The sequence below is a fragment of the Peromyscus maniculatus genome, chromosome 2 (genome assembly GCF_049852395.1).
Source record: "Peromyscus maniculatus bairdii isolate BWxNUB_F1_BW_parent chromosome 2, HU_Pman_BW_mat_3.1, whole genome shotgun sequence".
Lineage (NCBI taxonomy): Eukaryota > Metazoa > Chordata > Mammalia > Rodentia > Cricetidae > Peromyscus > Peromyscus maniculatus.
The window spans coordinates 156,595,658-156,619,662 of NC_134853.1; the positions used below are offsets into that span (position 1 = coordinate 156,595,658).

At 51.3% G+C, this 24,005-nt stretch overlaps 1 protein-coding gene and 1 long non-coding RNA gene across 4 annotated transcripts in view; one reads left to right on the plus strand and one right to left on the minus strand.

Annotated features, from left to right (window-relative positions):
* The window catches only part of Ece1 (endothelin converting enzyme 1), a 102,104-nt gene extending 85,442 nt beyond the window's left edge, over positions 1-16,662 (plus strand). For all 3 annotated transcript variants that reach the window (XM_006980869.4, XM_076565452.1, XM_006980868.4), the window contains exons 10-19: positions 710-824; positions 3,739-3,849; positions 4,531-4,629; positions 5,249-5,326; positions 7,430-7,533; positions 10,444-10,554; positions 11,189-11,256; positions 11,958-12,148; positions 13,884-13,979; positions 14,287-16,662. In XM_006980869.4, coding sequence (XP_006980931.1) covers positions 710-824; positions 3,739-3,849; positions 4,531-4,629; positions 5,249-5,326; positions 7,430-7,533; positions 10,444-10,554; positions 11,189-11,256; positions 11,958-12,148; positions 13,884-13,979; positions 14,287-14,463 — 1,150 coding nt within the window. In that variant the 3' untranslated portion in view covers positions 14,464-16,662. The remainder of the gene's footprint in view (positions 1-709; positions 825-3,738; positions 3,850-4,530; positions 4,630-5,248; positions 5,327-7,429; positions 7,534-10,443; positions 10,555-11,188; positions 11,257-11,957; positions 12,149-13,883; positions 13,980-14,286) is intronic.
* On the minus strand, positions 8,964-11,962 carry LOC121827426 (uncharacterized). The gene is made up of 3 exons (XR_013049405.1): positions 11,802-11,962; positions 11,170-11,502; positions 8,964-10,691 (listed from the first exon to the last, which is right to left on the minus strand). It is a non-coding gene; the product is annotated as an uncharacterized LOC121827426 (long non-coding RNA).
* Positions 16,663-24,005: the final 7,343 nt, after the last annotated feature.

Consider the following 24,005-nt stretch of genomic DNA (forward strand, 5'->3'; position numbering starts at 1 on the left):
CTGTGGAGAGGTAGGAGAACTAGGGGAAGGTAGTGCTGACAAGTACTTCAACCCAGTAAATGCTAGGTACTAGTTTCAGTTACTACTCAGTGACACTTTTTAGATTGTAACGACAGACATGTGGGAAGATAGAGGGGAGAAGAGGAGTTCCCAGGACGTATGTCTGAGTGTTCGTGTGTGCACATGGAGAAAGAGAGGTTTCCTGATAGATGGTATTCCTCCATCCTCGGGACCGGATGCTTCTCCCATGGCCTTTATCATCCTCCCTCACAACACCCCAACTCTGCAAATGTTTTCCTGGCTACAAAGGATTCCATCATAAACATACGTTTGTCAGGTGTTTAGGTTCAACAGACATCTTTGTGCTGAGGTGACTTCTTTACAAGCATGGCAAGTTTCCCATACCCTGGAGATGGGTCAGAAGGAGCTGCCAATCATGGAACCTTGAGTCTAGCTGGCCATGGGTCTCCTCCTTCTAACTGGGATGAAGTAATCAAGTAATGGCGTTTATTGAGTACCAGCAGTATACAAGTGATGGCATTAGACACCAGGGGTTCTCTGTGGTTGGAAGAGCTAGGCTTTACCTTGAAGAGCTTATGTCTCCTGTGCTTAGAGGGTGGTAAGCAGCCATGCGGACAGGCTGAAGAAGAGCCCAGGTCAGAAACGCTGCCCAGGGTTCTCTGAGCTCTCTCTGGTCCTGTCACCACAGCCTGCTCAACAACTACATGATGTGGAACCTGGTTCGGAAAACAAGCTCCTTCCTGGATCAGCGCTTTCAGGATGCCGATGAGAAGTTCATGGAGGTCATGTACGGGACCAAGAAGGTGAGCACGCTACTGTGCGCACCCATGTGTGGGGCAGAGTCCCAGGGAGACCATGGTTCTGCTGCAGCTGTGGCTGTGGGTCTCGTAAGGGGAGAGAATGAAGAGAGCCACCCAAGCGGGGGCAGCTGCTGTCCCTGGGAGCACAGGAGGGGACCTGAGCCAGCAGGAAGTGGGCAGGAGCGTCTGGAAGGAGGTAAGGATGCTGAGACAAAGAGCGAAGAGGTATCTTAGCAACTAAACTGATTGACAGCAGAGGTAGATACTCTCTCTGGGCTCTTCATTCAGCGCCTTCACTCTAGTGATGGATGGCTGCTTCCCTTGTGTGGTATGTGATCCTCACAAGCCTGGGAGTGGAGGCCACTATTGTCTTTTCTAAGTTTTCTTGTATTTAATTATCATTGTGTGATGTGTGTGTGTGTGTGTGTGTGTGTGTGTGTGTGTGTGTGTGTGTGTGTGTGTGTGTGCACAGTGGTGTGTGTGTGGAGGTCAGAGGACAATTGGCAGGAGTCAGTTCTCTCTTTCTACCAGGGGTTCCGAGAGTTGAACTCAGGTCATCAGACTTGAGCAGCAAGCCCTTTTTCCCACTGGGCCATCTCACCTGCCCTCTGTCTTTTCTGGAGACAGTCTTGTGTAGCCCAGGCTGGCGTCAAACTCACTACATAGCTGAGGATGACCTTGAACCTCTCCTCTTCCTGCCTCCTCTCCCATGTGCTGGGGTTACATGCACCAGAGTGTACCCACTTTCCTTCTTTCTTGCTCTAAAAAATGTGTACGGTAAAATCTACCTACAGTGAGATATACAGGGCTGGAGAGATGTCTCAGTGGGTAAAATGTTGGCAATACAAGCGTGAGGACCTGAGTGCAGATTCCCCAGAACCTACATAAAAGCCAAATGCAGTTGTATGCGTCTATAATCCCTGTGCTCCTACAGAGAGATAGTAGCCAGAGACAGGTGGGCCCACTGAGCTGGTGGAATAACAGAGACCCTGCCTTAAAAGCCTTAAAAGGGAAAGAGAAGCCCAGTGCTCGACCCCTGACCTCCACACCCTCACTGTGGCATTAGCATGCCCATACCATACTTACATGTGAATTCACACACAAAATTTTCTTTTGAAAACTTCAAATGACATAGTATGACTTTCGACAGATGAGATCCCTGAGGTGCTACTCCCCACCCCAGTCCAGAGAGGAAATATTCCCAGGACTTTTGACCTAACAGCCTGAGCGGGCAGTGCCTGGTGGGGCATCCACATGTACACTGTGCCAACTTCTTGTTCTTAGTAAACGTGGAGGTCTCGTCCACACAGCTGGGTCCCTGACAGTCTGTTCCTTGCTGGGCCAACTGGCATATTGAGTATGAAAACCCTGTATTTTGGACACATGGTGGTGTCGCACACCTTTAATCCTTGCACTTGTGAGGCAGAGGCAGGAGGATCTCTGTGAGTTCATGGACAGCCTGATCTACAGAGTGAGTTCCAGGACAGCCAGAGCTACACAGAGAAACCCTGTCTCGAAAAACCCAAAAACAAACAAACAAACCCCTCTGTACTTTGATTATCCACACGTTGCTGTGTGAACCCCCACACGTTGACTGTCCATCTGTCTGTGACAGACGTTGCTTTGTGAGCAGCCTGGGGCTGATATGAATCCGGCTTTGTGGCGCGTGAAGACTTGTCACTGCCCACTCTCCAGGGTGGAGAGGGCCCTGCAGCAGCTGTCGGTGTGAGCAGCGCTCCCATGTGTGTGGTCACACCATCCACAAGGACTGCCAGCATGAGTGGAATGAGCCTTCCCAGGGCTTCAGGGAGACTCCAGCGGCAGCCTGCCACCTTGTTTCCAATTTTAAACCGGTCAGGCATCCTGTGATCATGAGGCCTTGAGAAGAGAGCCTTCTGCTGTGCCTGGAGCTGTGTTCTTTCTAGGAGGCTGGAGCAGGGTGGGATCCTGGCCCCCTGAGGAGGCTTTGTACTGTCAAGTAGAAGTTTCTGGTACGCCCTGGGAGGCAAGAGGAGGCCAAGGTGGAGGCCGGCGAGAGACTGACTCCTACACCAACCACATCCCTCACCTGCTCTAAGACCCTGGAGGAGAATTCATCTTGGTTTTCTTTTTCTTTTTCTTTTCTTTTCTTTTTTTTTTCTTTCTTTTTGAGACAGGGTCTCATGTAGCCCAGGCTAGCCTTGAACTCACAGCATACCCCAAAATAGTGACCTTGAACCCCTGGTCCTTCTGCCTCTACTTCTCTAGTCCTAGGATTACAGGTGTGCACCACCATGTCAAACTCTGTGTGTGTGTGTGTGTGTGTGTGTGTGTGTGTGAGAGAGAGAGAGAGACAGGGTCTCACTCTGCAACTCTGGATGGCTTGGAACACACTGTGTGGACCAGGCTGACCTCTAACACACAGAGATTTGTCTGCCTGTCTCCTAAGTGCTAGGATTAAAGGTGTGTGTGTATCCATACCGGGCCCCATATCTAGTTTTATGTAATGCTGGGACCTGAACCCAGGACACCATGCATGCTACACTCTCCAACTGAGCTACATCCCCAGGCCTTTTGGGAGAACCAGGCTGAAGAGAGAGAGAGGTGGTCTTACTCTGTAGCCCAGGCTAGTCTCAGACCTCGAGTCACCAACTCCAGGCTGTCACGCCTATCTTTTTTTTCCTTCAGTCCTGGTGACAGAATCTATAGCCCCGTGCATGCCGGGCGAGAACTCCATCTGCAAGTCCTGTGTCTTCTTGGTTCAGTGCCTAGAGTAGCTCCCACTGGGTCAGAAAAGGTGTCTCTCTGAAGCTCCGGAAGAAAGCACAGGCAACCCCCCACCCCACCCCCACCCCACCCCGGTAGCACCAATCCCCAGATGAGAGGGGCCGGGAGAAAGGGGGCTGAGCCCACTGACAGCCACGTGCGTGTTTTCCAGACCTGCCTCCCCCGCTGGAAGTTTTGCGTGAGTGACACAGAGAACAACCTGGGCTTTGCCCTAGGCCCCATGTTTGTGAAAGCAACCTTTGCTGAAGACAGCAAGAACATAGTAAGTGCCTCCTGTGGGTAGGGGTGCTGGGGTTTGAACCAGTGAGTGCGTGCTAGACAAGCGTTCTCCCGACAGAGCCACACCCCGGCCTCTGTTGCAGGCTTTGTTGCTGATAGTGCCGAGTGCACAGAAAATATGTCAGTCGGCCGTTAACAGAGAGACTCCAGTCGGAGTCACCGGCCCTCCGCCTCAATCCCACCACTCCTGCTGCTGGACAGTGCCACCGCCCTCTAGAATCTTCCACCTGTCTTTGGCCTCCAGGTCTGGCCATGACATAGTTACCTTCCAGGGCTGCATCTCTGGAGTGATTGCAACCTTTTTGAAAGTATCCCTCAGAAGCAAATTCTTTAGATTTCAAAGCTCATTCCATGGGAAATGATTTCTTTGCTCCGGTCAGTGTGGGAGAGGCTACGTAGTCTAGCCTCCTCACTGGTGAAAAGTCCTGCAACAGAAGCTTGTCCCCAAAGCCTACCTCATCTTGGGCCACCTGAGTCCTGTCAGTGGGAGGCAGTCTTGTCTTGCTGGATACTGTCAGGAGAGGACGCGTGGGAAACTTGGCTCCTCTCTGACCCAGCACCAGAGGTTAGCCTTTGGCTGGCAGCATCCTTCTGCACAGGGCTCCTGATACGCTTAGGTGACGTCATAGCCCAGCCCTTACTGGTGTGGCATCTGTCCCGTCAGGCCAGCGAGATAATCTTGGAGATCAAGAAGGCATTTGAGGAGAGCCTGAGTACCCTGAAATGGATGGATGAAGACACCCGGAGATCAGCCAAAGAAAAGGTGAGGCTGCCTGGGAGTTCAGAGGGTACTAGGCTGCCAGTACAGAAGCAGAGCCTTGGGTGGAGGAGGGAGTGGGTGGGACAGGTTCTGTCCAGTGAAGATGTGCATGGACGCCATTGTGCCCTGTGAATCTACCGGAACTCTGGCATCCTGAAGCCCACAATGGCGTGCTATCAGGAGACATCCCATGGCCGGAGGGGGAAGGGCAAGGAGCATGCACACCACAGAGGGGCTAGACCAACCCTTTCATAAGAGCCAGCTCCTGTGATGATGACCCCTCCCTCCTCGATCATTCCTGCAACCGTGGCGGTGGTCATTCATGAGGGCCAAGGAAGGCTTTGTGACCCGATCCCCTCCCTCCCAGCACTGTTCCAAATAGGATTCAGTTACAGTGCGCAGACTCTGGGGGCACACGTCCAAACCGTAATGGCTCTCTTGGGGGAAGTGACATTTCATCAGAATTGACCAGACTCATTCCAGGGAAAGATGTAGAAGCCCTAGGGAGGCGGGAGGCTAGCCCTGGCTCTCCTGGCACAACCCCTGATCCTGGACCCCACAGAGCTGGGGCAGGCTTGGCCAGCATCACTTGGCACTGTCTTACTCGGCCCCTTCTGTCCAGGCGGATGCCATCTACAACATGATAGGCTACCCCAACTTCATCATGGACCCCAAGGAGCTGGACAAAGTGTTCAATGATGTAAGTGGCTTACACCCGCCCCGCAGACTCCCTGATGCCCACGTGAGAAAAGGCCAGGGTTGGTCTGATCTAGGTGGTGGAGATAACATGCTTATCAGCCTGCATCAAAGCGACCTGGGGTGGGGTTTGGGGATATGGGCGTGAGGACGGTTTGCCCTGTTCCTTTGTGTCCTGGGTCAGTGGGGGTTCCTGTGTCCCTGGAGCCACCATCAGCCATTGCCCAGTGATTATTGCCAGAACACAAGCTGTGTGCCCCACTGGAAATGGCCAGCTCCAGGGAGTGAGTGGGAAATCATAGGAGAATGGCTAGGGCAGGGTGGCTCCGTGGTAGAGCATGTACTTAGAGTGTGTGAGACCATGGGTTCCATCCTCATCACCACAAAACAGAAAAAAAGAATGGGGGAATAACCAGACACGGCAAGACATGTCTCTAATCCTAGCTCTCCAAAAGCTGCGGCGGGACGAGCAGGGGTTCAAGGCCATCTTTGGCTACCTAGCAAGTTCAAGGCCAGCCTGGACTATGGGGTAGACTCTAACTTAAACAAAGAAATCAAAAGAGTAAGGGAGGTGCTGGAGAGCTGGCTCAGTGGTTAAGAGCACACACTGCTCTTGCAGAGGGCCTGGGTTGGCTTCTCAGCATCCATATTGGGCAGCTTGTAACTGCCTGCTCCAGGGGATCTGACTCCTTCTTGCCTCCATGGTCATCCACACACACACAAGTGTATACACACACACATACACACATACACACACATAAATTTTAGAATTATCACTCTGAAGAAATGAAGGAAGAAAGCAGATCTTCAAAGGCACAGTGAGAATCAGTGAACAAAGTGAGTCCTCACTCCTGCTGCTGCTCCAAACATCCTCCTGCCCCTGGGTCCTCTCTTCCTTCCTCCCACAATGATTAGACGTTTGGCTTTGACCTTGAAATGCTAACAGAAAGAGAAAGCGTACACCCCAAAGGTGGTTTGAAACTTAGTGTAGGCAGCGAGGGGTAATGGCCATCCCTGCCGCTTATAGCTTCCAGCCAATCAGCTGCCTTGAGCGGACCGTGGTTCCGACCCACGTGATTAGGCCTTTCGTGCCGTCATGATTGAGAGTTGTCGGTTGGGGCCCTGTTGAAATCACAGTAGCCCCACTTCGGGGCTGTATTTAAAACCCGAATCTATTAAAGTTATCTCTGAGGCTGTGAGACTGTCTGCAGCCTGACTCCTTGAGACTCATTTAAAGTGCTCCTGGGTATCAGGATGTCAGAGCCAAGGACTCCTGGAGACCACCAGGTACTGCCCCGGCACTCCTCAACTGTTTCGGGTAGCTAGAAAGATCTAGAATGTACCTAAGCAAGAACTCTGCATTTGTCTGGGTCAGATAACCCAGGCTGCATCTTGAGGGATGTGTGAGGGTCCAGCTGGGTGTTGAGGGGTTTATGAGGGTGTGTGCCCTCCCACTTCTGAGGCATTAGGTCTGTATTGTCCACAGGGACCTATTTCATTAAATTTTTATTTTACTTACTGACAGGGTCTTATGTAATCCAGGCTAGCCTTGAACTCTGTGTGGCCAAGGTTAACCTTGAACTTCTGATCCTCCCGCCTCCACCTCCCCTCCCAAGTGCTGGGATCATAAGCATTCACCACCATGTCCAGCTTATGAGTGCTGGGGATTGGACGCCCCCCCCCCCCAGGGCTTCATGTGTGCTAGACAAGAGCTCTGCCGTCTGAGCTACACCCCCGGCCCAGTTAAAGTAAAATATCAACGCCACACAAGCACATTTAACATGCCTCATAGCTGGTGTTTGCCATATTGGCTACGGCAGGCATAGGATATGGTATGTCTGTCGGTGCTGGGCATGGACTTCTTGCTGAAGTCCCAAATGCTGCAATAGGACATTTCACAGCACCATGACGCTCTGGGACACCCCTGGGTGGTGCTTTTAGTGTCTTTGAAGAGGAAGGTCAAGGCCAAGGGAGACGCTGAGCCTATAGCCCTGAGCCTTCCTCCGTTCCAGCCTCTGGCCGGTAGACTAGTCGCTTGGCTTTGTGGGGTTCCCTTGGTTCCCAGCCTGAGCGTGCTCTGATCGTTGATTCTGCTTTGCCTCCCCAGTACACAGCAGTTCCTGATCTCTACTTTGAGAATGCCATGCGCTTTTTCAACTTCTCATGGAGGGTCACAGCCGACCAGCTCAGGAAAGCCCCCAACAGAGATCAGTGAGTTCCTCAAGGTGTGGGCTCCTTGCACACAGGGAGACCCAGAGTGACCTGGGGTGGGGGCAGCATGGCTTCCACACTTGCTTGCCAGATACAGCCGTTGTGAGCACGGTATGAGGAATGGAGACAGAAGGCCACAATGGGTCCTGGCTGGGGGCCGGAGCGTCAGCATCATACCCAGCACCTGGCCTGCTGGCCCAGTGGGCGATGCTCTGTAGCTGAGGAGAACTGGCTTCCTGTCCCAGCTCTGCTGACTCAGCGGCTTTCAGAGCTTGCTTCTCGTTCTTGGCCGTGGGAAGGAAAAAAAAAATCTCACTCTTGGGTCCCGCTGACGATGAAATGTTAGAACTCCCGGGGAGGGGCAGGCCCCACAGGTGGTCCTCAGGTCCTCGGGAACAAAAGTGGTGGCTTCAACCCACAGGGGCCTGAAGAAGGTTCTGGATGGGCCCCAAAGGCTGTCACTGTTGAACTGTGCTCCCCTTTGCCTCTGGCGCCCTCTTGTGGACAAGAGGTTCAGAAATCTGTTTCCTCTACGTCTTCAACGGTAAAAGCACAGCACGGGCATGGCCGCCAATCCACCTGATCTTAAATTTAACTTCATCTTTCACATCAGTTTTGTTATCCGCCCATGAACATATCGGTGGTTATTTGGATATAGATGTGATGTAGTAAATTTCTTGATATCTTCACATGGTTTAATGACACCCAGCGAAATACCTCCGTGGTGCTCACTGGGAAAAAACAGAGTGACTGGGCTCATGTGGCAAATGTCCTTCCTCTTTTTCCATTCCTCATTGGCTCTCCCCTCTGCACCAGGAAAACACTGAAATGCCAGCTATTTGGTTCACTTTATATGGTTAGTGATATACAGTTTTTGGTCTTCGGACCCTTCCATATGCTTAAAACATTACTGCCCCATCCTGAGATCGGCAGGTGTAGCTCTGGTGATGGAATGCTTGCCTAGCATTCTTGACCCTTAGCACCTCATTAAAAAAAAAAAAAAAAAAAAAAAAAACAGGGGTGATGTGCACACCTGCAGTTTCAGAACTGAGGTGCTGGAGGCAGGAGGACCAAGAGCTTAAGGCCGCCCCCTGCTACATAATAAATTCTAATCCAGCCTTGAATACATGAAACACAGTCTTAAAAAAACGGGTACTCAAGAAGCTCTTAAAACATGCATTCTTTTGGTTTTATGAAAAGTTTGTAAAATGACTATTTTCTGAAATATTTTATGTGCAGGGCATGGTAAGCATACGCCTTTAATCCAAATCTTCAGGAAACAGAGTCAGGCAAATCTCTATATGAATTTGAGACTAGCCTGGTAGAGTTTCAGGCCAGCTAGGGCTACATAGTGAGACCCTGTCTCTCTCTAATGAGAACAGGAGAGATTAGATAGCTCAGCAATTAAGAACACATCCTATAGCCAGATGTGGTGGCATATGCCTTTAATCCAAGCACTTAGGAGGGAGAGGCCAGCCTGGTCTGCAAAGAGAGTTCCAGGACAGCCAGGGCTACAAAGAGAAACCTTGTCTCAAAAAACAAAAACAAGGGCTGGAGAGATGGCTTAGTGGTTAAGAGCACTGCCTGCTCTTCCAGGGTCCTGAGTTCAACTCCCAGCAACCACATGGTGGCTCACAACCATCTGTAATGAGATCTGGTGCCCTCTTCTGGCCTGCAGTCATACATGCTGTATACATAACAAATAAATAAATAAATCTTTAAAAAAAAAAAAACAGACAAAAACATATCCTGCTTTTCTAGGCAACCCAAATATAGTTCTTAGCACCTCTGGCCTCCATGAACACCTGCACATATCCACAGACAGGCAGATATATACACACATAAATAAAATACATCTTTTACATTTATTTAATTACATATATAAATGTTTTGCCTGCTTGTCTGTTTATGTACCATGTGCAAGCCTGGTGCCCAGAGGTCAGAAAAGGAGGTCAGATCCTCTGGAACTGGGGTCTCAGATAGCCATGAGTCACCATATGGTGATGAGAACCAAACCCGGTCCTCTTTGATAACAAGTGCTCTTAACTGACGAGCCCTCTCTTTAGCCCCTAAAGTACAAATCTTTTATAAGGTGTGTGTGTGTGTGTGTGTGTGTGTGTGTGTGTGTGTGTTAAAAACAGAAGTGTTGCACATTTCTTTTCAGGACACATTGTAGGGGTAGAATCGGGGCTTTCTCCTACCACTGAGCTGTACCCCAGGCTCTCCAGATTTCTTTCATTCTGGCTTAACAGAAGGCAGCTGGAGTCCCATGTCTGCCTCTGCATTCAACTGTTACAACACGTTGTTTTGAAGTAGAGATAGAAAAGCCTCACACAGACATATGGTTAGGAAAGGAGGAAGATTTCCTTTTATTATTGGTTTTGTTTTGTTTTTTGGATTTTTGAGACAGGGTCTCATAGCCGTGGCTGTCCTGGAACTCACTATGTAGATAGATCAGGCTGGCTTCACACTCACAGAGATCCACCTGCCTCTCCCTCCCAAATGCTGGTATTAAAAGCATGCACGGGCTGCAGAGATGGCTCAGCGGTTAGGAGCACTGGCTGCTCTTCCAGAGGTCCTGAGTTCAATTCCCAGCAACCACATGGTGGCTCACAACCATCTGTAATGAGATCTGGCACCCTCTTCTGGCCTACAGTCATACATACTGTATAATAAATAAATAAATAAATAAATAAATAAATAAATAAATAAATAAATAAATAAATAAATAAATAAATATTTAAAAAAAAAAAAGCATGCACTACCATGCCCAGCAGGCAGGGGTAAGATTTGAATAGTCTTTTCCAGGGAACTGGAGAGATGGCTCGGCATTAAGAGCACCGGCTGCTCTTCCAGAGGTTCTCTTCCAGGAGCTTTGCCAAAGATCTCACGTGTGCTTGTGGCTTGCAGGTGGAGTATGACCCCACCCATGGTGAATGCTTACTACTCACCCACCAAGAACGAGATTGTCTTTCCCGCTGGAATCCTGCAGGCGCCATTCTATACCCGCTCTTCGCCCAAGTAGGTCATGTCCGGTGCTCTTTCCCCAACCATTCCCCAACCTCAGCAGCCGCCAGTCCAGTCTTGCCCAGCCCTCGTAGCTGGCTACTTAGCCAGCCAGCCTCCTTGAGCCATTGGTGCCCGGAGGGCCCAGATGCCTGGAATTGGGAGATAGAGACAGTGGACGAAACAGCTTCTGTGACCCAGGCCCTTCCCTCCTGGCCTCTCTTGGTTCTGGATTGTCCCTGCATAGTGGAGCTTGGATGAGCATGTCACAGAGTCAGGACCTCTCTGGACGGCGTCTTAAAACACAGCTGGAGGTCAGACATCATGCCTGTGTCTCATGCAGGCAGGCTTTGAAAGCCACAGTCCTGGATTTGGATCCCAGGCTGGATCTTAACTGTGTGACGCTTAGGCAGACAGGCTGACCTGGCCCCGGCCTCAGTCCATTCATGAGTATTAAGACCCAGCACTCCTGAAGTGATTTGCGCATGCACAGCCCCAGAGGGCATAGTCAGCTATGGCTAGCTCTGCCCAGCCTCCTGCTACCTCCAGGGGCCACGTTCCCAGAAAGCCCTGCGGGTCTCTACCATGCCTTGGGATCTGAGGTCACGTAGCCAGGCTTCACTCTCTCACCTGTGCGTTCCTCCTCCAGCGCCTTGAACTTCGGTGGCATTGGTGTCGTGGTGGGCCATGAGCTGACTCATGCTTTCGACGATCAAGGTACACGTTGCCTGGGGCTCCCACTCAGGCAGAACTGGCCAGCTTCCTACCCACCCTGTCTGTTTCCTGGTCCCTTCCCTTCTAAGGATCTTAGTACAGAAGGATCAGTGTTCAAAGCTTGGCTCTGCTGCCTTCGGTATGAGCTTCTTCAGCCAGTCCCATCACATGTCCACGCCTCTCTTCTCTCTGCTGTGAACATGAAGATTCCATGTAGTGGTAGGAAGGTCTGTGGTTACTGTGAAGTCCCTGCTCATGGAGAGTGCTCATACTTAGAGGTCGGCAATAGTATTCGGCAGGGAGTGCACAGTTCTCTACCATTCTAGAAACTTCTCTGGTCTGACCATAGTCAGAGAAATGGCAGTCCAGCCCTCATCATTAGCTAATAGCCAGACTCCCACTTATTACCTCCTGCCTTGGGGACCCCATAGCCCAGAAGGAAAAGCTGGGGCCTGCCTGTGATCCTGGCACTGCCAGCCCTGTCTAGGAATCTATTCCTTGGGGTTAGGGGCCCTTAGCCAGTATTGAAAGCTAGCCCTTGAACTTACCATCAGTGGCCTGGACCGTTTTCCTGCTTGGTCTCTGGTATGACTGGCCAAACCTCCACCACATAGGTTGATCACTCCCATCCGCGTGGGCCTAGAGGGTGGCAGAGGAGAGGCAGCGGGTCCCACTGTGTGACCGACCACACTCCTCCTGCACAGGTCGGGAGTACGACAAGGATGGGAACCTCCGGCCCTGGTGGAAGAACTCGTCTGTGGAGGCATTCAAGCAGCAGACCGAGTGCATGGTTCAGCAGTACAGCAACTACAGTGTGAACGGGGAGCCCGTGAACGGGCGGCACACCCTCGGGGAGAACATCGCCGACAACGGGGGACTCAAGGCGGCCTACCGGGTATGTCTGCTCCGTCCGCCCGGGCACTGTCCTGGGGCTGCGGCCGTCTGAGTGTCTCATCCACAGAGGCTCATGTCAGCGGGCCCACGGGCCTTGGTGTGCTGCCTGGATAAATGGGGTGGAGTGGCTGAGTGCTGACCGAGAAAGCCGCGAGCCTCAGAGCTCAGGCCTTCGAAGGCTTCCTGCTGGAAACCCGCCTTCCTGAGACACAGGGCAGGCCCAGGCCCACTGCACAGCCTGGCCATTCTTTCCACTGCTACCTCAGACCGGAGGGGCCTGCGTGGGAGAGGGACTGGACTGGTTACGTCTCTCCTTGTGATAAAGCATCTGACCACTCAGGGAACAAAGGATTTGTTCTGGTTTGCCACGGGGGACAGTCTGCCATGGTGGGAAGGTGTGGCGGGAGTAAGCATCAGCCACATTGCCTCTGCAGTCAGGATTTAGACAGTAAACAGGAAGTGAGCTGAGCTCTAAAGCCTGGAAGCCCACCCCCTAGTGACCCACTTCCTCCAGTGAGATGCCACCTCCTAAAGGTCCTCAGCGGTCCCAACAGCACCTCCATCTGGTAGCCAGGTGTTCAAACACGTGAGCCTATGGGGGACATTTTCCATTCAGATCACACCGGGGACACTGAGAGGGTTCTGGGTTCAAGTCCCAGGGCTGGCCTAATTGACCCGAGTCGCGTCTCTGAGAACTCCTAGCACCTGCACCAGGTGGCTGGCTGTTAGGAAAGTGCAGCCAGGGGGCTTGGACCCACTCCTGAAGAGAAGAGAGAACTGACCCAAACCAACTGGCATCTGGCAGAGGGCAGTACAGGGGTTCTCCCCAGCTGTGACGTAGAGTAAACATGGAGAAAAGCACTGTTTCCTGGGGCTGTTCTGTGAGCAGGCTTGGGGTCCCCAGCAAGTTCAAGACTTGGTGTTAGCATCCCAGCTCGGGTTTGCAGACTCGGGAACTGAGTGCGGAAGTATTTCACAGTTGGCCTGGCATCCGTCTGCCAGCAGGCGCGTATTGAGAGCTTTCTGTCCGCCACCTGTGCTGTGCTTGAAGCGCCGCAGGGTGCCGCTGGCAGGTGGGAGCTGCTCCTGCCCAGCCTGCGACGTGATGGGCACAGAAGGGAGAGGCTGTGTGCCATTGACTGTACAAAGAGCATTAACTGGGGCCGGTCAGGGATGGTGGGGTCCACGGCCGGCCTTCTAGAAGGCGTGACATTGGATTTATGGCCGCCCGGCTTCTGTGGCTCCATGTTAACTCTGAGCCGTTGAGTGGGTACAGCAGGGACTCTGCCCACAAAAGCTGTGACAGGAGGACTCTCCCAGCTGTCCCAGAACTCAGCCACGACCACCTGGGAAGGGTCACTGACACCTCGGCTTGGGGAAGAGGTTTGTTCTGGATCAGCTTGAGTTAGAGTACTTGGTATACACCCGTATGTATGGGGAGGCGGGGGTGGAACGAGCTAACATCCCATTTGTGCCGTGTTGAGTTTGAGATGCATCTTGGGTATCCGGCCGGTACGTCAGAAAGAGGCTGCAGTGGAAGGCATACATTTGGCAGCTGGTGTGAGTGTGTGTTTAGGCCATAGGGTTGAACTCATTCCCTTTTGAATGAGAACACAGAAGGAAGCCGACGCCCAGGCACCCACCTCTGCCCCAGTTGGTGGGGCTCCCCCTGAGCTTCCACAAGTGGCCCATCCTCACCTGTGTCCTGTCTCAGCTCAGCTTTTCTCTCCTCCCAGGCTTACCAGAACTGGGTGAAGAAGAACGGAGCTGAGCAGACACTGCCCACCCTGGGTCTCACCAACAACCAGCTCTTCTTCCTAGGATTTGCACAGGTAAGCTCGCCAGGAGGAAAGGTTGGTGTGTCCCACCGTGGGAATGTACAAGAGCTCCAGAGCCAAAGACTCCAGGGCCAGAGGCAGGTTCCCCTCAAATGGCGCCTTCCTAAATCAGCAGACTGTCTTCGCGACATTGCCGTATACGGAGGCGGAGGCGAGGGGCAAGGAAGGACAGAAGTCCACCTGGAGGTCCTCCTGGCCCGCTGGGAGCTCAGGCTCATTCTGTTGATGTCATAGTGGGACCAATCGAGCCGCTTCAGGGCCCCAGGGTGACCCCAGATTCCCTTTATTACCCCCTTCCAAGGTCTGGTGCTCCGTCCGCACTCCTGAGAGCTCCCATGAAGGCCTCATCACCGACCCGCACAGCCCCTCCCGCTTCCGGGTCATCGGCTCCGTCTCTAACTCCAAGGAGTTCTCAGAACACTTTCGCTGCCCTCCTGGCTCCCCGATGAACCCTCATCACAAATGCGAAGTCTGGTAAAGGGCTGCAGGACACACGTGGAAGAGGGGGCGGGGCCTGCTGCCAGCTCCTGGGCGGGGCTGCGCTGTGACCCTCCTTCCAGCCTCCAGGCCGCCGCCCAGCCCCTCAGCTGCCTAGGGCCCCTTCCCCACCCTGGAGGGTATGCAGCCAGCTTGTCTAAGCCTATGATGGACCCAAGATCTGACCCCCATGAAGCCCTGGCATCCCAGACACCCACGTGTGATGCTAGAGGGCGTTTGTGTGTCGAGCTGGTGGGCCTCACTGACAATGGCCATGGGACACAGCCCCTCGCCCACATATAATGCCAGTTATACCACAGTACCACTGTGTCAAATGCTTTAAAGATATATTTTTGGGGAGACTATTTTTTAAGCATTATGGAATACACTGGAAATCTTCAGGGAAAAAAAAACCGCATTTAAAACACTTTTTTTTAAAGGAAAGATTAGTATATTTATTATGTTCTCTTTTTCTAAATAACCTGTGGACAAAGGAAGCCCCACTGATTTACCCCAGGGGACCCCAGGCTTCTGAGCAAGCCCCCACACTGAGCACTGCTTTAGCCCATCGTTGGCGTGATGGTTCCTGCAGTCAGGAGATGGAGAGGTCAGCCGAGGGGCCAGGCCTCTGGACGTGACCCTTCTCAGCTCACCTGCCCTGTCTCTGGAATCCAACCATGGGAACCCCAGCAAGGATGGGCTGATACCCAAATGCTAGCTGCAGCAGTGCAAGGCCAGACTAGGGCCCTCCCGTGGGGGCACCTGAGCAGTCTGGGCTAGACCATAGGAGCCCCTCAGGGCGGAGGCCCCACCCCATAAGATGCTCACTGTTCTCCAAAGATGTCTTTCTTTTGGTCCCGCCTCTTCTGGCCTTGGAGACCTGTTGCCTCTCTGTAGCAATTCCGACATCCCGAGGTGGTCTGCCTCGCTGACCCTTGGCACCATGGTAAAGGAAAAGTAGTCCAGTTCTCTCTCCAAGCTCCGTAGCCAGAGTTGCCCTGGCCTGGTTCCCAGGACCTCTTCTCTAGTGCCTTCCCCAAGGCTGTGGCCCCTCAGCTCCACCGAGGAGGCAGCCCCCGCCTGAAGCCCTTGGCTTTCCCCATGGAGTCCTCAAATGTCCTGACTAGAAGCCAACACCGTAACCGCTCTCCCAGGACCCCCAGGGTTACTGTCCCAGCCTGCCTACAGATGTCCAGTGTGGGGAGCTGTTGACCTCTCTCAGGCTTCCAACTTCCTGTGTGTGGCACAGGAATCAAACCAGTTCTTAGAGGTGGAGGGTCCCCTGTCATGGGGGTGGAGGGCTGTGAGCCAGAGGAGGCTGAGAACGGTAGGTCCCCAGCCCCATCTGGGCTACAGGAAGTCATCCACCTAGCAGCATCACCCAATAGGAGATGTATGTATGGGTTCCCACTAGGTGGTGCTTATTGTTAGATCTCATGGTTGCTGTAGGGAGGCAAGCCCCTGTGACCTGTGAGCAGGGAGCCCCTTAGTGCCACCACCCAGCAGGCCACGCCCCCACATTGCACAGTAACCCCCCTCCCCCATACCATAATCCTCCTTGGCCAAGAAGCCCAGAAATGTAGTCTCGGCCCTGCCCAGTTCAGGGTTGGCCTTAGCACTGGGGCAGGGAGCTGCAAGCTGGCCCCTGATGGAGTTCCTGGTCCCTGTAAGCGCGTCCACAGTCTCATAGCTCCTCGGGGAAAGGCCACACAGGAAGCAGGAAGGTGTTGGAGCCATGCCCTGCTACAACATAGAGATGGACCTTCTGGGCCTGCATCCTCGGCTCCCTTTAGTCCTCCCCTCCCTGCAGTCCTGCCTCCCCATGGAGAGGCAGTCCTGGAAAGATTCCAACACCGTGTCTAAAAGCCAGGGTCCCGAGCTGGGGTTCAGCAATACAGCCATTGCTCAGGGTGAGCGGGGCGGCCATAGCAGGAAGGCCCGGGCTGAGCAGGGACGGATGGATGCAAAAACAGCCACCTGCCCCCACCCCGCCCCCATCCCTCCAGACATATGGGAGAGGCAGGAGGAGAAGGGCAGCTGCTCTCGGAGAGACCCCCTCCTCTCAAGCCTGGGCGCTTCCCTGCGGGTACAAGGACATGGGGTTTGGAGCTGGGGAACCTATTTTTTGTATTATTATGTTTCGTGCTACTGTAGTTTTGGTGTGGCACTATTGTAATTAAAATAAAGTACTTGTACCAAGCGCCATGGGTCTGAGCGTTCATCCTTCTTGGGGTGATGTGTGCCCTGTGGGACCATGAGAGGGACCCTGGTCAGCACAAAGCTGCCCACCCTTGCAGAAATCTCAGGTTACTGCTTCCTGTCCTACATGGCCACTCCTTCAAGGAGGGGCTCGTGTGAGTACCCCTTGCTAGTGAGAATTATGCCCTCCCCCTCCCCTCATAACACACACACATACACACACACACACACACACACACACACACACACACACGTATACATACACGCATGCACATACACTGTAAAAGTCATGTTTCTGTTGTCTTAGAGCAAAGGACTTTGCAGTCTCAGATATTTGGGTAGCATAGGGATTTTCAAAGAGGTTCAAGAAAGAGCCAGCAGTTTTATTTTATGTTTTGTTTTATTTTTAAGGTTTATTTATTTATTATGTATACACTGTTCTGCCTGAATGTGTGCCTGCTGGCCAGAAGAGGGCGCCAGATCTCACTACAGATGGTTGTGAGCCACCATGTGGTTGCTGGGAATTGAACTCAGGACTCTGAAAGAGCAGCCAGTGCTCTCGACTGCTGAGTCATCTCTCCAGCCCCTAGCCAGCAGTTTTATATACATCTCTGTCTACGATGGTCTTCCTCAGCTTCTCTGCCTCATAAACTCCTTCCCAGCCTCCAAGGCTCCACACAATAGCGACTCCTCCAGGAAGCCCTTCCTCACCTAGTCCACACAGGCTTCTCTTTCCACAAACTCACTGCTTAACATGACAGAACTTCATTCTCTCATAGTTCCGGAGGCTCAAAGGCCAAGATCAAGGTGTTGACAGGGTTGGTTCCTCTGCTGTGTGTCAGGAAGAATGTTTCGGGCCTCTCCTGGCTCCTGATGACGTCACACACACACGGGACAGAGGTGGCACTGGCTGCTGCCCACCCCTGCCCCAAGAAGGGGACACATGACATCTCCTGTCAGATTCCCACTGTCCCCCCAGGCCCAGCCTGCAGTTATCAGTGCTTTTGTTGTTGTTGTTGTTGTTGTTGTTGTTGTTGTTGTTGTTGTTGTTGTTTTGAGACAGGGTTTCTCTATAGCTTTAGCTGTCCTGGAACTCACTCTGTAGCCCAGGCTGGCCTCAAACTCACAGAGATTCCCCTGCTTCTGCCTCCTGAGTGCTGGGATTAAAGGCGAGCGCCACCACTGCCCAACACATCAGTACTCTTAACAGATCCCTTTCCCAACAACCAAGAGAACAGATGGCCTCTGGGTCCCCACATCTCTTCTCTTCCTCCCTCTTTGTAAAGAATCCATCCCTGCCACCATCAGCATGCCCCCCTCACATAGGGCTTAAGCTTCCTGCCTCTTCGGGGGTTTCCCCTTCCAGCTGAGGACTGTGAGACAACAGAGGTGTGTCCTCAGAATAACTGGGAAATGTCAGCGATCTGAAGTCATTAACTGTGAGCCAGAGAGCCAGCAGGGGGTGCTGTGCGCGGAGGGAGTAGAGAAGCCTTCCAGTGCTCACAGGCTCCAGCACAGCAATGGGTGTAAGGACAAATGACTTCATGGAGAACTGTACTGTTTCACTGGAGGGGAGAATAAGCGCAGAGGCAAACCTGGCCATGCACGGAAAGGTCCAGACCGTAAGTGACTCAGATGCCCCCTCAAGCTGATCTGCAGTTCCAGCACACTCACAACCAAAATCCCGACTGAATTATCTGTGAGAGAACGTGTATGTGGGTGGGCATGGTGCTGGGTGAGAGCTTCGGGGCTGGTGGGCATTACAGCCAAGAGGATACATTGTCATAGCCAGCCGGTGGTGGTGCATGCCTTTAATCCAGGCACTCTGAGGCAGAGCCAGGTGGATCTCTGTGAGTTCGAGGCCAGCCTGGTCTACAGAGCGAGATCCAGGACAGGCACCAACTACACAGAGAAACCCTGTCTCACAACAACAAAAAATGGTCATTGTAACAGGCTTTCTCTTGGGCTACCAACCGGCTCCCAAATCATGACATGGCGGCTTTTTTTTTTTTTTTTTTATTGCAGGGTTGTTTATTTATTTTATGTTCATTGGTGTTCCAGACAGTTCTGAGCTGCCATGTGGGTGCTGGGAATTGAACCTGGGTCCTCTGGAAGAGCAGTCAGTGCTTAACCACTGAGCCATCTCTCTAGCCCCTGACATGGAGACTTATTATGAATACTTGGCCTTAGTGTATGCTCATTTCTTGCTAGCTCTTATAACTTAAACTAACCTGTTTCTCTTCATCTATGTTTTGCCTCGAGGCTTTTTACCTTTCTTTCATTCTGTATGTCCTGCTTTCCTGCTTCACTGGCTGGCCCCGAGTGTCTCCCTCTCTCTTCGTTCTCTCTTCTCAAGCCTAGATCCCTCCTACTTATTCTCTCTGCCAGCCAGCCCCGCCTATCCCTCTACTGCCTGACTATTGGCCATTCAGTTTTTTATCAAACCAATCAGGTGCCTTAGGCAGGCAAGGTAAAACAGCAGCACATCTTTACATAGTTAAACAAATGCAGCATAAACAAATGTATACACCTTTACACAATTAAAGTAATATTCTGCAACATGTCATCTTTTTTTTTCTTTCTTGATTTTGTGGGGAGGGCTTGAGATAGGGTCTCTCTGTGAGCCCTAACTGTCCTGGAACTCACTCTGTAGACCAGGCTGGCCTCAAACTCAGACATCCACCTGCCTCTGCCTCCCCAGTGCTGGGATTAAAGGTGTGCACCACCGCTGCCCGGCTGATACATTGTCATCTTAAACAGAATTTGTTAAGCTGATTGATGTTGATGAGAAATGCACAGCGGTACCCAAGACTGATTATTTAAGACAGAATTTCATGTAGCCCAGGCTGGCCGTGAACTTGCTATGTAGCTGAGGATGACCTATCTTAAACTTCTGATCCTTCGGCCTTCACCTCCTAAGTGTGGAGATTACAGGTGTGCACCACCACACCTCATCTATGGGGATGGAACCCTGGGGCCTCATGGTGAACATGTCCACTGACCCTCCCAGGTGAGCATGCCATGTAATGACCTAAGGTAGAGGTAAGTACATCACGTCTGCAGCAGTAGTATCAAGTAAGGGAGGATGTGGAATTTGATCAAGCAGTGAATCCCTATCTGGGAGAGCAGGTACACATGGTGCACAGATACACGCAGGCACTCACACATACCCACAACTTAAAAGTCTTAAACAAAAATAAGACCAAATGTAGTGGTATAGGCATCCTAAGCAGGTTATAGGGGTTTTGTTTTCAGGCAGGATTTCATATACCCGTGGCTGGCCTGGAACTAGGTATATAGACCAGGCTGGCCTCAAGCCACAGAGATCCATCTGCCTCTGCCTCCTAGGCACAGAGACTAAAGGTGTGTGCCACCACATCTGACCCAGCTTTGGAAGGTTTTTCACAGCTGTTCCTGGAGCTGTATGAAGACTGGAGTGGACGTGTAGAGGGCACGCAGTCAGGGATCATAGAAAGGGGTGTGTGTGACACACCCAGGGTAGCAAGGAGCCTGTGTCTGGACTCTACCCACCATTTCCATTTCTTTCCGAAACACCAGGGCAAAACCCTGCTTCTCCAGAGGGCATGCGCTGGTTCTGCTTTCTTGCTGTAGTGATAATATATGACCACCAGGTGGCGACAAAACACAAAGGACTCAGGCCTGGGTCCACATCCTGGTGATTGATCTTCTGGCTGCAGGACCCACCCCGACTTGTTAGGCTTTAGAAGGCAGGGCAGACCCTTAAGGTAACCCTGGTCAGGGATCCTGAACACGTGAGTGCTAGTCCCTCCCCCACAGCTTCCTGACTTGGGCACGTTACTTTGCATCTCTGAATCCTAATAGTAACAAGAACAGAAATTATAACCCAGGCCCAGGCTCATTTTAGAGACGGGCTGGCCAATACGGAGACTCAGAACTCAGTGTTTCAGACTTGAGTTAAATCTCCACCCCAAACCCTAATGAACTATAACCTGGTTGACATTAGAGTCACCTGAGAAGAAGGAACTTCAGTTGAGGAATTGCCTCCATCAAATTGGCCTGTGGGCAATTGCGCGGGGAGGGGGGAAATTTTCTTAATTGCTAACTGATGCTGCCCACTGTGGGTGGTGCCACCCCTAGGCAGGGGGCTGGGCTATATAAGTAGTGGAGCAAGCCAGGTGTCTTAGTCACTGTTCTGTTGCTGTGAAGAGACGCCGTGACCAAGGCAACTCTTTGTTTGTTGTTGTTTGAGACAGGGTTTCTCTGTGTAGCCTTGTCTGTCCTGGAACTCACTCTGTAGACCAGGCTGGCCTCAAACTCACAGAGATCCACCTGCCTCTGCCTCACAAGTACTGGGATCAAAGGCACGCACCACCACCGCCCGGTTCAAGGCAACCCTTATACAAGAAAGCATTTAAGTGGGGGGTTGCCGACAGTTTCAGAGGGTGAGCCTATGATCGTCATGGCGGGGAACATGAAGGCACCCATGGTGCCAGGGCAGTAGCTGAGAGCTTTACATCCTCATCTGCAGGCAGGCAGGTCAAGAGCCACTGGAGCTGGCATGGGCTTTGAGGTTTCAAAGTGACACACCTCCTCCAAGGACACACCCACTCCTACGAGGCCACGCCTACTTCTACAAGGCCACGCCTCCTAGTCCTTCCCGTTAACTAGGGAGTAAGCATGCAAACTCATGAGCCTTTTGGGGGGCGTTCTCATTCAGACCTCCACACCAGGGGAACATGCCCGTAAACAGCACTCCGAGGAGGTCTCTGCTTCAGTTCCTGCCCCCCAGACGCCTGTGCCGGCTCCTGGAAATGAAGGTACCTGGAAGTATAAGATGAAATAAACTCTTTCCTCCCCAGGTTGATTTTGGTCAGTGTTTTATCACAGCTACAGAAAGCAATCGAGGACACGAGGGACTGTCACCTTTCTGAGTTGCAATTTCTGTCCCTGATAAACTCCATCGTGCCTGTCACATGGCTGCCATTTGAAATGAGATCGTTCCTGAGTAATCGGCGCAGACAAAATCAGTGTGGTGGCTCACACCCATGATCCCTGGACTGTTTGGAATTTGAGGCTAGCCTGGGCTACATTCTAGTTCTAGAACAACCAGGCCTATAGTGTGATACCAGCCTTAAACCAGCCACCAAATTGCTCAGTGTTTTAATTATTATAGAAATCCAACTCCCATTGTGTATTTAGGGAAGTTCTGGGACTTGGGAATCTGCTGGCAGTTCTTTTGAAAACCTCAGGAAGGTCTCGCTACCCCCTACAAGGTCCCATGTGGGTCAGGATGGCCTCACACTCACTGACATCCTCAAGCCAAGGAAGGCCCAGAACATTTCATCCTCCTGCCTCAACCTCTCAAGTGATAGAATTATGTGGTGTTTAACACCTGGCACCCAGATTTTCTTTTCTTGTATTTATTTATTTATTCTGTGTGTGTCTGTTACGTTATGTGGAAGTCAGAGGACTACATTTGGGGGTTAGTTCTCTCCTTCACCATATGGATTCGGGACGTTGAACTCAGTCTGTCAGGCTTGGTGGCCTAGCTATCTCAAAGGCTCCTGGCCTGGCCTCAAACTCAGAAATTTGCCTACCTCTGCCTCCTGAGTGCCAGGATTAAAGGCATGCACCACCATGCCCAGCAGCATATATATATTTTTTATATATTTATATATGTGATATATATGTATAACAATATAGTATATTAAATATTTTATATATTGTATAAATATATTGATATATTTATATATATAATATACTACCTTATTTTTATATAGTTGCTTGTTTGTTTGTGTCTTAGTTTGGGTTACTACTGCTGTGATGTAACACCTTGACAAAAGCAACTTGGAGAGGAATTATTTGACTTATGCTTCCACATCACTATTTATTTATCATTGAAGGAAGTCAGGGCAGGAACTCAAAGAGAGCAGGAACCTGGAGGCAGGAGCTGATGCAGAGACCATGGAGGGACGCTGCTTACTGACTTGTTCAACATGGCTTTCTCAGCCTGCTCTTTTATAGAACCAAGGACCACCAGCCCAGGGATGGCACCTCCCACCATAGGCTGGGCTCTGCCACATCAATCACTATTAAGAAAATGTCTTACAGCCAGATCTTATGGAGGCATTTTCTCAGTTGAGGTTCCCTCTTTTCAGATGACTCCAGCTTGTGCCAAGTTGACACAAAACTAGCCAGCACATTGCGGGGCAGTGTTGGCACACGCCTTTAATCCCAGCACTTGGGAGGCAGAGACAGGCAGATCTCTGTGAGTTCGAGGCCAGCCTGGTCCATGAAGTTAGTGCCGGGACCGTTACATAGAAAAACCTGTCTTGAAAAACAACAACAAAAAAACCCAACAAGCTGGCACAGTCTGGACTTCTGTTTAGTAGTAGACAAGCCATGGAGCCCTGACTGACCTGGAGCTCCCTTTGTAGACCAGGCTGGCCTTATCTCAGAGATCTACCTACCTCTGCCTCCCAAATACTGGCATTAAAGGCATATGCCACTCACCACATCTAGCCCCTATTTAAAAACTAGAATCTCTTTTATTTGTCTTTGACAATTTCACATGTGTAAACAATGGTTTTTGTTTTTTTTTTTTGTTTGTTTTTGAGACAGGGTTTCTTTTTTTTCTTTTTTTTTTTTTTTTTTTTTGGAAGCTGGGTATGATAGTGCACACCTTTAATCCTTTAATTCCCACACTTGGGAAGCAAAGAAAGGCAGATCTCTGAGTTCAAGGCCAGCCTGGTCTACAAAGCAAGTTCCAAGACATCCAGGGCTACACAGAGAAACCCTGTTTCAAAAAGAAAAAGCGGTGGTGCACACCTTTAGTCCCAGTACTCAAGAGGCAGAGGTAGGCAGATCTCTGTGAGTTCGAGGCCAGCCTGGGCTACAGAGTGAGTTCCAGGAAAGGTGCAAAGCTACACAGAGAAACCCTGTCTTGAAAAAAAAATTCCAGCATGGTAAGTCAAGGTGAGCTGTTGGGCTAACTGGGGTAGAAAGGCTCACCCACTGTGAGTGGGAACATCGCCTAGACTGCCTAAGATGGAAAAAAGCAGCTGAGCTCTGCCATGCAGTCATCCCTCTTCCTAATTGTTGATGTGATGTAACCTGCTGAATTCTGTGATGCATTCATCCCACTCTGCTTCCTGATTGCTGATGTGATGTACTTCTTCAAGCACCCGCCATCTTGACTTCCTTGACATGGTGGATGGTACCCATGAACTATAAACCAGAATAAACACTTTCTCCCTTAAGTTGCTTTCATCAGAGTATTTTTATCACTGGAAGAAGAAAGTAATTAAGACAGTCCACACTCTGACTCACTCCAGGGGTCCATGTGTAATGCCCAAGAGGCCT